At 33.1% G+C, this 13,952-nt stretch overlaps 1 protein-coding gene across 1 annotated transcript; it reads right to left on the bottom strand.

Annotated features, from left to right (window-relative positions):
- Positions 1–5,622: 5,622 nt before the first annotated feature.
- On the bottom strand, positions 5,623–8,239 carry LOC110115473. Its single transcript, XM_020848718.2, has 4 exons — positions 8,038–8,239; positions 7,720–7,940; positions 5,864–7,636; positions 5,623–5,773 (listed from the first exon to the last, which is right to left on the bottom strand). Exons 1-4 carry the CDS (start codon positions 8,147–8,149, stop codon positions 5,699–5,701), a joined length of 2,181 nt encoding a protein of 726 aa, XP_020704377.1. The 5' UTR covers positions 8,150–8,239; the 3' UTR covers positions 5,623–5,698.
- Between the last annotated feature and the right edge of the window lie 5,713 nt (positions 8,240–13,952).

Raw genomic sequence — 13,952 nt, 5'->3', positions numbered from 1 at the left:
TTTATATACAGTCATTAGTAATATTAGGCTATTGTAGCAATAATTTTTTTTTTATAATTTTTTTTACATTATATATTGTAGTAATAAAAATTTGTTGAGTTACCATTGCCTAGTGTTACCTTCTTTTTTTTTTTAACATTTTATACTATAGCAATAAAAATTATTACATAAATTAATTTATTCCTAAAAAAAATTTTGTTACAGTAGCAAGCCGCTTGTTAAACAGACAACTTGCTACAATAACATAATTTTAAATAAAATTCTTATGCTGATTGGACAGTTGACTAGATTAGAAAATCGTCTGTTAAATGAGCAATATTATCTAATTTTAAAATTTTATTTTATAATACTTAATTACATGAATAAGTTTTTAACCATATCCACTTTAAAAATTTACCCCAAGTTTGATTTATCAATACTTATTTCTCTTATTTCAAAAATTTATTTAACTGCCCAAATTCTTTTTTAGGAACCCTTCTCAATCCCTCCGACAATTCTATTTCACTATATTTCATCTCTATTATTTTAGCTCTTATCATGTATGATGAAATTCAAGTAAAGATTTTAAGATATTTAAATTTATTATCTCTAATTTCAATGGGTTCATATTTTTAAAATATCTAAATTTATTATGTCTCATTTAGATTTTAAAATATCTAAATTTATTATTTCTATGACAACATACTTCTTGCAAGTGAAATTTTGGGAGAGTTCAAATTGGCCAAAAGAGACTTTCTTCTGTATTAAATTTGATATATTCAAACTTTTGATACAATATCTAGGGGCTATCTTTTTTTAGCATGGAGTAGAAATGATTTTCAATCATCTTTATTAATTTGATCAAGGCTTGGATTTAAAATATTTCCTATTTTATTTGTATTAATGAGTTTTTTGAAGGGTTCTTTTCCACTTCCTATGGCCTAAGATAGTTTGTCCTTGTTAGGAAGTGTGTCCTAAAATAATATTATTATAATATATTTTACGTTGAAATAAATATTTAAATATAAGTTTAGCATGTGTGTATATTATTATTTGATAAAATATTTTGTTATTATATTTATTCCATGATCATTTATATAATCATAATTCAGTATATAATTATATACAAGATGATTGAATTATGAATAATAATCTAAATAAGTTTATAATTATTATGCATAGTTAAAATCTATAATTAAGTATTATTAATACAACGTATAAACATTAAGAATGAAATGGTTTTATCTGGATTATTCGATATGAAAATATTAATGATAAATGTACTTTATATAATTTGATTATATAGACTGAATCAGATAAAATTTGAATTCTCTAATAAATTCTATTTTAACTAGATGAGTTTTAAAATTAATCATAAAAAGTGATTATATATAAAATATCTTAATCCTAATTTATTAATAAACTCCTTTTTGTGACATTATGTTTCTTGACATATTCGAAAATAGTTTAGAAGATATAAATTCAATCCTCATATATTAGAAATACAATGAAATAAATGATTGAGAATGCTAATATACGTACAGATATAAAATCCATTCATTTCAATTTTGAAAGTTAGAAAATTAGTTCCATTGAATAATTAATTCAGAACATGAACAATTAAGCGTTTAAATTTTATAATAAGATGACAAAGTTTATTATTCATTAGAGAATTAATTTAAATTCAAGGCTAAATATGTAAAAATCCAACATCACTCTATCACCCCTCCTCTTCTATATTGTTATGAATGGACTTCAATGTTTTTTTATATATCCATAATGAATCATTTATATGATGGGATTCAAATTGCCGATTATCACATTTCCCACTTTTATTTGCTAATGATCTTCTAGTATTTGGCAAAACTAACAGTCAAAATAGGAATTCTCTCATTATTATTGTTGCAGATTAGTAGTATTCACGATAGTAGAATGAAATAGTTTTTTTGTATTAGCATTGCATGAACATCCGGCACACAAATATATAGTTGGAGAGAAAGCAGAAAAACTCAAGAAAAATTTACGTGAAAAACCCAAAATTAATGTCTAATAAATTATAGCTTAAACAAATATGTTAGAGCACCATCCACTTTATCAAGCTATATGAATTAAAGAAAATAAAATATATATAAAACTAAAAAATAAAATTTCCTTTATAAAATATAATATAAATGTGCAATAAATGTTCTTTAATGATTTTTTAATGAGAAATTATATCAAATTATTCTGATACAGAATTTTCCCTTCATATTAATAAATTGCCTGCTTTAAACATGCAGCTCTTGTTGTGAAGTTATTGCATGATGACAGCATAAGAAATTTTCTGTAGCATTCTAAGAGAATTAGAGGCCCTGAACCCTCATATTTCTGTTAATAGTTGAATAATTTATTTATTATTATTCTTTTTTTTGTAAGGATGAGAATTGAAAGGTCAAATATAGTGGATGAAATAAAAAAGTTCAGTTATAAACTAAAATTATTAGAGAAATAAAAATAACAGTAAGTGAAGAAGAGCTAGTATGTTACATTTGATATGTATATGGCTGAAGGCAGGAATTCAGAAGAAAATCTATAGAAATCTGAGAAGAAACTTGAGCAGAGGATGTTGGTGAAAATTATAATATATGTGAAACAAATTTCCTAGTTATAGCACTATATGGTGATAAAAAAACAGTAACATTAGAAAAAAGTTGAAATCAACTACAATTCCAGTATTAAAATCGAAGAAATTTCATAATTTTTGCATCAATTTGCTTGAATTTAGAAAATTTAGGATTTGAGGAATTCAAATTCTGATATTTGTTAAGTAAATTTAGGTATAAATGCTAAATTTCTTGTGCAATAATTCATGAAAAATTAGTAGAAGCTTTATCACACTAATGAACCAGATATCTTTGATATCTACTATCGGTAGCAGACAATGCCCTCATTAAGAATAGCTTTTGTAGGAATATGAGTAAATTTGTCATATTTGTATAAGAATTCACAAAGAGCTAGAATGGTAGCATTCACTAGGTAAAGTTAAATCATATGTACTTAAGACTAGACTACTACTATAACTTACCTTCAATATGAGAACCAACAAGAAAGTTGAAGGCTGCAATTGTGAAGATGAAGGCTGGGAGAACGACGACATCGTCAAAACAACGAGAACGCCAAAGGGCCGAAGACTACTACTGCGAAGACGAAGGCTACGAGAACGGCGACCTCTTCAACGCCGAAGGCTGCGGCTGCGAAGACTTGATTCGCGAACGCTGAAGGCTGCGAGCTGCGCAACGCGAAGCGGTTTGGATGGGCAGGCACGCACGGGATTGGTCATATTATGGCAAAAATTATTTTTGAGGGGGCAAAATTCCAAAACTATATTACAGGATTATCTCAAATTTCAGTCCTAACCCAACCCTAGGAAAATCAACTATTTAATGCATACAAATCAAAAGGGATTCCCTAAACCCTAAACAGTCCCTACATTCAATTTCCCTCCTAAAAACCATTAAAAAATCTTCCTATTCGGCCTTGTTTGGGAGAGATTGATCCTTCTCTCGAATAGAGGATCAATTGTATCTTGCTATTTTATTCATTGTTTAGTGGAATACAAGTCTTGCTTTGAGTTTTCTTTCAGTTTTCCTCTTAAAATCTGCTGTCTTACTGCTGTAAACTGCAGTTTTTCTGTGTTTTCCTGCTGTGGACAGCAGTCCAGTCACTGTTCTCGCTGTTTTTCCAGGAGACTGATAGGACATACTCGCGATCTACCAGTGTTTTCTATCAGAATCATAATTGCTCATATAAGAAGGCAAGCTAGCAGAAAATTAATGGGAAGCCAACTTGAAAAGCAGACCTTGGCTTGCCATAGTAATGAAACCAAGCCCCAGTTAATAGCCTCAAAGAGTATTTATCATGAAAAGCAGTTGAAGTCGAAGCCCTGGCCAACTCAAAATCCAACCACAAAAAAAATGAACTCCAAATTTATGTATTTTTTGGCTGCAAACTTCGTGTATATGCTTTTATGAAGAGTTCGTTAAATCTTGCTATGTATTTCTATATTAGTGTGGATCAAATGTAGCCTTTTTTACGCGTTGAACCTCAATCGAAGCCTATAAATAGCGGATGATAGGATGAGCCTAATACAAGAGATCACTTAAACTTGTACCTCTTGGAATCTAGTGAAATTCTAGAGCTTCTCTCTCTGAATTATTTTTTTCTTTCTAATCTTTTACTTAGTTGTGCATAATTATTAGTAAGATTTTGGGGTTGCTCACCGATAGATTTAAATCCAACATGTCCATTGGACTATGATCATGTTTCCTCAATCTAATAATTGTATGAACCATCAGGAAAGTTGATTTTAGATAAATGGCAAACTGGCTAGAATTTCTCATATTGCATATCATTCCTTTCACATTAAAAATAGACTATCAAGGTATCATGATTAAAATTACTGTTGAAGGCAATATATAGATAATTAATATTACACTTATTTTAAAGAATATCTAAGAGCTTTAGATCCATCTTAATCAGTTTTTAAATAGAATATCTTGATAAAGGAAGAATTTTCCCTTCTCGTTTGCTTCAGATTCCATCTTTTTGCTTTAGTCATGGATGTTCTCACTAGACATTTGCAAGAGGATGTACTTTGGTGTATGATTTTTTTCTGATGATATTCTTATTATTGATAAGACTAGAGAGGGAGTTTAAGGTAAACTTAAATTAAGGAGGAAAACCTTAGAGTCTTAAGGTTTTCGTTTGAGTAGATCTAAAAATGAATATATGGGGTGTAATTTTAGTAGCAATAGACCTACTGAGGGGATTATGACTTTGGGTGATCAAGTCATTAATAAGAGTACACGTTTTAGATATCTTGAATCTATTGTTCAAAGTGATGGTGAAATTGATGGGGATATTATCAGCAGAATTCAAGTTGGATGGTTGAAGTGGATGAATGCATCGGGCTTGTTGTGCGATAAAAAAGTCCCCCTCAAACGTAAGGGAATATTCTATAAGATAGTGGAGAGACTTGCAATGCTTTATAGTGCTGAATGTTGGCCATTAAAAGATAAACATAATACTAAGTTAAGTGTTGCAGAGGTGAGGATGCATGGGTGGATGAGTGGCTTTACCCATAGAGATAGGATACAAAATGAGAATATACCTGAAAAGGTTGGAGTAGCTCCAGTGGAAGATATGATTAGAGAGAGTCGCCTTAATGGTTTGTTCACATTAAACGGAGGTCTTTCAATGATCAGGTTAGGAAAGTTGAGGTATTAGATTTGACTTGTGTTAAAAAAGGTAGAGGTAGACCTAAAAAGATTTGGTTAGAAAATATTAGAAAAGATCTTTCTTTATTAGATTTATATGATAATTTAACTTTTAACAGTACACAATGATGAAAAAGGATTCATATAGCCGACCCCATGTAGTGGACAAAAACTTGATGTTGTTGTTGTGGTTCATTTTCAGATTCCATGTCATAATCAGACAGAGTCAAATAGGAAGAGAATCAGAAGGAACTAATAAACTATTGAGGAGCAACTCAAAGCTTTTTCATCAAATCAAGTGCAGTGATAATGATCTTTCGGTACACAAATAGCATAAGAACAAGAAACTAGAAGTTCTAAGGTTAGCATGCAACCACAATGAAAGAAAACAAAAATGATAAACATCATATAGTCAGCATCCTAAAGAAATGTTAGCGTCAAAGCTGTGCAGCTTGAAGTTGCGGTCATGAGGAGGAAACTCGATTCCTGATCCTACTCGATCGCCTTACTGGAGTCATAACTTTCTCCTGTTTGTTGCTCTGAAACAAAATTAAAAGAACTTGAGATCATTAATATCTTTAGCTTTGAGTTTCTAACCATTAGGAAATTTACATAATCAAGCAACTTACATTTCTATAGCATCTCTCAAAAGAAGTGAAACTTCCATATGAGATGGAAGAAGATACTCCAGAATCTCTCCTCTGCATAATTTCATGGTCAGGAGTCACATCATGACTTTCTACATTGCTTCTCTGCTTGCTAAAAAACAAGCTATTGTTCAAGCTGTAACTCGTTTCTGTAGGACCAGAATCACACACCATCTCTGCCAGGCCCCCTCGGTTACAATAATAATCTCCATAAGCATGTCTGTAGCTCTTTGTTCCGCCAGAAACTGATCCCGTTTTCTTCTTTTGGAATTTTTCATCAGAAGTAGTCTTCTTTTGCTTTTTAATGAGAGAGATCAATTTGGTAGCAAGTGCCACAGAAGCAAACATTCCTAATACTACAAGCATCAGCAACTTGGTGTCGGAAAAAACAAGAGGAACAGCATCATGAAAGTCCTTTTCGTTTGTTATTTGAGTCTCATCTACAGGATAGGCAGAGGAGTTGATGTCCTCTTTGTTAAACGAGTGAATCAAATCATTTCCCAACTCTTTTAAAACTTTTTCTTCAAGCCTCTCTGCTATGCCAACCTCATCAGATATGGCAATCTCAATCTTTTCAAGTTGATCGCTTTTGTTCATGGTTCCAAATTGAACTGCGGGATCAAAAAAGGAATTATGTCGTTGAAATTTGGGATTATTTTCCTCTTCCATCTTCCACTCCACCAACTCCGTACTATCTCCATTTACAGCTCCAGCCAACTCAACTTTAAGCGTCTCAGCAACATCTTCTTCATTACACGGCAAAGCCTCACCATCAGTCTTAGGAATTTCAAACTTCATTTCCATGTTATCCACAACATCATTTTGTCTATTAATTATATTCTCCTTCTGAGCAAGTTCCAATTCAGAGCTGCTGCAAAAATCCAAACCTGTTCCCTGATCCATTGATGATGCGAGAGTCGTGTTAAAGTAATGAGACATGTCTAGTTCTTCTTTTGAGAAAAAAACAGAAGATACCAGAATTTCAATAGAATTTATTGACCATTGTCTCATCCTTATAACCAATCCTTGAAGATTCCAACGGGCAGCATCTAGATAATCATAGAATTGGATATGCTGAAGGACTCTTAAAGGCATGGTGAGAGGGACAGCTAAAGACTGATCTTTTATATTGAAAGGATAAAGGATTGGGGAATCGGTAAAAGGAACAGAAAACAACAAAACACTCAAGACTAAGGCAACTGGTATTATTAGTTTAGACCTTCCGAACGACCATGTTTTTGGCTTGTAAGGTTCCGGTAAAGACCTAGATTCAGAAACATGATTTTCATCAGGAACTTGAGCTTGTTGTGTCTTCATCAAATTGTCAAACTCAGATTCTTTTATAGGTGAAGACTGCGCGGTGTATCCACTACTATCGTCAGAACTCTCAGAGTCAAAGAAGCTATCTTCTAGCCGCCTGCCCTCCCCCACATAAAGCAAATCTTCTATGAAGTCTTGATGTTGATTAATCCTAGTGTTTGGCTTATAATGAAGGAAGCGGGGCCTTGGTGAAAGGTAATTTTTCATTGGATCATAAGGAGGAAGAGATGGATCATGATCGAAATCACCAGCATCGACAGAACGAGTGGCTTCTGATTGGTGATGGCCCTTGGAAATATCAAAATCCAATTTTCTTGTACCACTTCGACTCGAGATTTCCTCAGAATCAAAGCCAATTTCAGGTTTTTGCCTAATCTTCTTCCCTTCCACTCCTTCGAATGAAACAATGTTGTTTTTCATATTGTCCCGAAACACCTAAATGTAAAAGAGAAATTTCAGATTCCATCCAAAAAATTCCTCCATCTTTAAAAGAGAATAGAGCAATAAAAACGCCTTACCTGGTTTCTCTCTTCAAGAATCTTCTTCTTTGGCGATGCTGCAGTGATCTTAGAAGATGCAGAGATCGTTGGAGCCATAAAACTCCTCGTACGCTTAGAAGGATTAACGGCTGGTGACCTCGTTTTTGCTGGTTTATCTCTCTGATTCTCCTGCTCAAAGGAAGAACGTAGAGATGGTCGTGCGCTTGTGGGTTTGGAGCCGGAGTTCCTTTGAGGAATTTCTAAAAGAAGTTCAAAACATCAAAGAAACTATAGATAAGAGGGGAAGGAGTTCATAAAACCCTAACGAAACCCATCTAAGGAAAGAACTCCGGTTACCTGAGCCGCTGCAGGATTTGGAGAGATCGAAGTTGCTGCTTTTGCGAAGGGTATTAAGCTTAGGGTTTGAGGGTCTGGATGAATTGGAGGAAGGAGATCTTGCGGCCACCATGCTTTACTGAATCGTTGAGTGTTTGGGGAATTAGAGAAAGAATGCTCAGAGTATATGGAAATTTTAAGCTTTTAGGAAATGGAGAAGGAGATCTCAGCAATAAAAGAAACCGGGATTTTTGTGATTTTAAAAAATAACGGCTACTTCTCTTCCCCTTTTCAATTTGTTATGCTTTAGCTTTCGAAGAATTGGCCGTTAGAGGGGGCAGGTGAATTCGTTATGGCTGATCATTTGAATTTGGATTTATTGAAAAATATTCAAACAATTAAGAACCGGATTTGATCAATTAAGAGGCTTAAATGCATAAATATAGATCATTATATGAAGAATCTGTTAATTGATAGTATAAACTCCCACAAAAATAGAAGATGGACCAGTAAATTTTTGTAGTAATTATTTTTAAAGGACATTTTCCCTCATATTTTAGTGGTAGGTCACAATTCTCCAATCTATTTAATTTATATTTATATTCAAACAATCAATATGGTCAACAGCATAACATAGTATATTAAGTCATCATGAGAACAAAATAGTATTTTAGAAATCTTCTAGCAATCAGTTTGGGACAACAATAATGTTTTGTAAAGACGGTTGTGAAATTGTTGTGAAAAAAATAATTTATTTTTTAAGTTGTTGTAGATATCATAAATATAATTTTTTTAAAAAAATTGAACATCAGCTTTTTTAAAGCTACCACACATTAACAATTCTGATTGTAAAATACAATTTTCCCCACAAAAATTCATTTTAAACTATGAGAAATTATTAGTCAAACAGTACTATACTTGTGATTTGAAAAATACAATAGTGAAAAAGCTGTCACAAATATTCCCTAAGTCTCACTCAATTTTTTAATTTTTTTATGAGAGATCAATATATTTTAAGAAAAAAAAACTATTCATACTATTTTGATCAAAGTTCAATTATAATGAATTTCAATATTATGAAATTCATTTTTAGACTAGTGCAACATAAATTTTAATTGATTAATCATATATTGTATTCATATAAAAATAAATTATTTTGAGACTTATCATAACTCAATCTTAATCTTATCTAAAATCCATAATTCTTCATGAGTGTCTGCTCTGATATGATAAAAACTGACATTGGGAATCTTTGAAGAAGAAGAAGTTAACAACTCATAGAGAGTAAAGAACAATAAAAACTGTAATTCCGAAAATATGAAGTTAACAACATATAGATACCAACTGATGTATGCAATTAACAACTCATTTTTTGAAATTTCGGACTTAATTTTTATATTTTAAAGCCGAATAAAGCCTCTACAGTCAGTATTAAGCTGTTTTATAAGTTTTGGAGCGAAATTTTTTAGCATCTTTTGCTCTGATCGCTATGCTAACTTCATGAAATGTTAAAATTATAATCATGGATATTTTACTTGGTTTACGATCCAGAGGGGAGATCTACATTGACTTTCAGAGAGCTATCGCAGCTCGTTATTATCTAAAAATTATGATTTGACATTGTCTTTGTGAAAGACTCAAATACATATTTTCGAACTTTGCAAGTTTGGACATTCAAAAATATGGGGCAATTAATACGTCACTGAAAATTGCCTTGATCGGGCACAAATCTCGAAGCATATACAAGTTGGCAACTTCCAAAATTAAATACAGGACCATCTAAACACCTATTTTGGCAAACGTACAGTCAAATTGAACCTATCAAGGAGATAAATCCAACAACACCCAAATCGATCTAATCCTAGTCCAAACGGGTCCAAATCAAGGGACTGGAGCATATTTCAAATATTCAAAGTATTAATTGGACAAAAAATGATATCTAAATATGACATGCTTATAGTCAAATCTAGCGGCTCGATAAGACAAAACCCAACGAGTCCAAGTTTGCTTCATTATGACATCATTAAAGCACTTAAATGCTTATCAAATACTTTTTAATCAAGGAAATCCATATGAGTCGTCCAATGGAACACATTGAATTTGCCTTAGATATTTTTCATATTTATAGAGCATGTTACTCACAAAATCTATAAATAAATGCTCACTCTCTACATGAAAGGGATCTTTGGGGGAGCTAAGACCTTTAGAGGCTTATACCATATGCTAGAAACTCAAGAGAACTCTCGGGCTTGAAGCATCCCTGAGCTCCACTCCAGCACCACCACCGGTGAACCCTCGCCACCAAGGTGCCATTATTGGATCTCTATCCTACTATCACAGTTGTACCTATATTCGACAGCCATTGCTAGGCATTCATCTAACCTCTGTAGCCTGCTAACTATGGTCCCTTCGACCACCATTGCCAGCCAACTAAAATCCCTTCGACCTTCGTAGCTCGTTGACTGCGGTCCCTCCAACCTTCACCGCTGACCAACTATGGTCCCTCCGACCTCCATTGCTAGCAGACTACGGTCCCTCCAACCTTTATCGCCCATCAATTATGGTCTCTTCGACCACCGTCGCCACTGACTATGGTCCCTCTTACCTCCGTCGCTTGCTCTTATCTGTGTGTGTGTTGGACCTATGTGCAAAGCTATGATGCTAAGCTTTTTTATCTCTGCTCGAATGCTCCAAGATACAACATTATTATAATTATTAGTTTCAGATGTAATAAGGATCGACATTCGAAAATAGGGTGGGGAAATGATACGTTTACAAAAATATCAATATGATAAGCACGAATCTCAATAAAAATATTTGAATTGAAAACATTCAAAATTAAATTTAAGATTATATAATCTCTAATTTCAGCAAAGTTATAATAGAACTAAGTATCTCAATGAAACGAATGCAACAACATTAAAAATGGTCCAATTCGAGCCTAAATAAGTAAAAAAATCAAGCTCTTAAAGTATTATTAAAAATTTCATGCATTATTTGGAAGGTCAAATGATCTCAAAAATTGACATGCTTAAAGTCGAATTGAGCAGCAAATGATCAAATGGCCCATCCAAAAAAAACCTATAAATTGAGTCCCATTATCAACATTGGCACTGGGGGGGAGGGGGTGTGTTAAGAATAGAGAGAACTAGAAAGCTCTCTTGCAATTTTTACCTATCACCACCAACAATCATCGCAACTATCTACAGACCCCTCTCAAGATTTAACCCTATTATTGGGTAGTGGGTACTATTTGTTTTCTTTTGGACTTCTAACTTTTGTAATCCCTATAAGAAAAATTAAGCTCTATCGTTGTACGTTAATTGTCCATATATAGATACATGCTTTCTGTAATCCCTATGGAGAATTCAAACATTTGTACTCACTTCGTTCTTTCAACTTTTTTAAGAGAAGATTTTTATTTCACTTACTATAAAGTGAATTTTCTAACTATGTCATACCCTGTTATTTTTTTTGCTTTTTTTTAGTTTCGCACATAAAAATTTTCTAGGCTACAATATTTATCTGTGTTGGAACTAGGAGGAAGATCTTGCGAGCTCATCTTGAGCTCTTCTTGCAAGAGAGAGAGAGAGAGGGAGAGGGAGGAGAGGGAATACACAAAGATTTGGAGGAAATAAAACTAAGCTTATTCATATTTTTTCCCTAAATCAATACAACTTACAATGTCTCTATTTATAGAGATTTACGAGGGTGTGGTAGCATGCATGAACGACATAACCTAAAACTAAATCAATACATAACACTATGCATGCTGAATTTTTTGTATAACACTAAGATGTAACGACATATTCTATAACTCAAAATTTCTAACATGTAATAATTAGTATTAATTATTTAATTAATTATCTTTTATTATTATTTCTCTTGCTCTTAAAGAGAGCCCACTCATTCTCGTGACAAAATTCAATTCCAATATTCTAAAACTCCAAATATAGCAATGCAATTCTCCCACCTTAATAGTTTCCCACTGCTCCCAACCACACCTTATTACTCATTAAAAATACAGCTAACTTATCTCTATCATTTTATTACCTTCGATTGTTTTTTTTTTTTCTCCTTTTTTGTGACGAAAATCATGTGGCGTGTTAAGCATGAGCCTCCATATTCGTAATTAACACAAGCATCTAATCTTCACAAGCTCATCATGCTTTGAGGATGATTTAAAACTAATTAATCTATTATTAATTTTAATTGTGTGTTATAAATTCAAAGATTAGCCTCAAAACAGATAAAACTTTATAAGAATCAGATACTGAAAGTTTATTTCTTTGGCTATATGGTTGAAAATTTTTTATCAAACTAAAAAAATTTCTGTATATTCAAATATGGCAACAGCCTGATCAAGATCACTAAGCCTTCAGGTGAGGGACCTTTTATTATGTACGGATATCGGAGGGGAGAACCGTTCGGTTAAGCACTGGGTACCTAGCGGTATCTAGGGGTATCAAGCTGGGTACCTAGTAATGGGTGACGTGGCACATTTTTATTGGTCTCCCGCCGCCCTCCACACTTCCACAAAATAATAAATCGAGGTGAGGTAGGTTTGTTGCGTGTTAGAAAATACGCGGCGGTAGTACGGATATCGGAGGGGAGAACCGTTCGGTTAAGCACTGGGTACCTAGCGGTATCTAGGGGTATCAAGCTGGGTACCTAGTAATGGGTGACGTGGCACATTTTTATTGGTCTCCCGCCGCCCTCCACACTTCCACAAAATAATAAATCGAGGTGAGGTAGGTTAAAAGTGCACTATTCGAAGGCCAAGGTGCACTCGTCAAGAGTCAAGGGTTTACGTGTCAATTTTCCATATATATTTTTATACTTTTGGCTACATAAGAAGTTATATGTCTTTCATAAATGAGTATGTTATGTATATAATTTTTCGATAGCCCCATAACCCTATAAATAAAAGATCATAGGGCAATTAAAAAAAGACTAATTAAGGCTGCATTTAGGATGACTTTCTTACTGTTTTTTTTTTTTTTTTTTTTTTTTAACGGGGTATCCACCTGCTGCCACCCCTGAAAGGACGCTTGGCGGTGTGACTAATCCTCGACTGACCTAGAAGAGCCAGAAACCTCCTTGCCCGCACTTGATTGGGTCCCACTTAAGAGGCATTGCCGCTCGAGGTGAATCGAGCAAGGGTTGGGAGGGCTCCCAACTGTACTCTCTCACCAATCAAGCTAAGCTACTTTCAGAAGTAATAAGAAAGCCATCTTAAATGAAGCCTAAGAATACTAAGAATATCTTTCTCTTTCTCACTCTTCATCAAATTTTTTTCTTTTTCCTTTCCGTCTATACGCAGTGAATTAGCTTTGTAAGTCTTTGAAATAAATCATCCACGAACAAATTTGAATTCAATAATTTCTCTATAGTGAACACATCTATGCTTATAATGTAAGGATGATTAAAAAATAGAACCAAAATTTAATTGTAAAAAGTGATTTACAAGTAAGAATTAGTGCGGTGAAAAGTTGAAATAGACAGCGCTAATAATAATAATATTTTTGTGGATCAAAGATCAAGTATTGTTACGTTATCAATCTATTTCTTTTGCTAATCAGTTTCTTGAAGAAAATCTCTTCAACTATAATTAAAAAACCAGGGATGTTAACACAAGAGTTTTAGTATAAACATTTCGTGATTGCATATATAATATATGTGAACATATATACGTAATCACAAATGGACTGAATTAAAAAAAATTTAGAATTAAATTTAGAGTCATCCGAACTTTAATTTCAACAAATTTATAATAATGTCTCGATGAGATGAACTCAACGGTATTAAAAGTGATCCGATATGAATCCGAATCAGTTTAGATCAAGCACTTGAAGCACAATATGAATGTTCGACGTATTAATTGAAGGATCAAATGATCTCAAAATATGACATGTTTATAGTCAAATCTAGCGTCT

The sequence above is a fragment of the Dendrobium catenatum genome, unplaced genomic scaffold (assembly GCF_001605985.2).
Source record: "Dendrobium catenatum unplaced genomic scaffold, ASM160598v2 fragScaff_scaffold_1483, whole genome shotgun sequence".
NCBI classification, from domain to species: domain Eukaryota; kingdom Viridiplantae; phylum Streptophyta; class Magnoliopsida; order Asparagales; family Orchidaceae; genus Dendrobium; species Dendrobium catenatum.
This window is presented reverse-complemented; position numbering and strand designations above follow the sequence as displayed.

What these genes read in the sequence shown, in the direction of transcription:
- LOC110115473 (XM_020848718.2), bottom strand. Translation starts at nt 8,149, where the DNA reads ATGGTGGCCGCAAGATCTCCTTCCTCCAATTCATCCAGACCCTCAAAC. An exon ending in CAAATCCTGCAGCGGCTCAG is followed by an intron (nt 7,941 to 8,037) that starts GTAACCGGAGTT and finishes AACTTCTTTTAG; the next exon opens with AAATTCCTCAAAGGAACTCC. An exon ending in TTGAGAGATGCTATAGAAAT is followed by an intron (nt 5,774 to 5,863) that starts GTAAGTTGCTTG and finishes ATTTTGTTTCAG; the next exon opens with AGCAACAAACAGGAGAAAGT.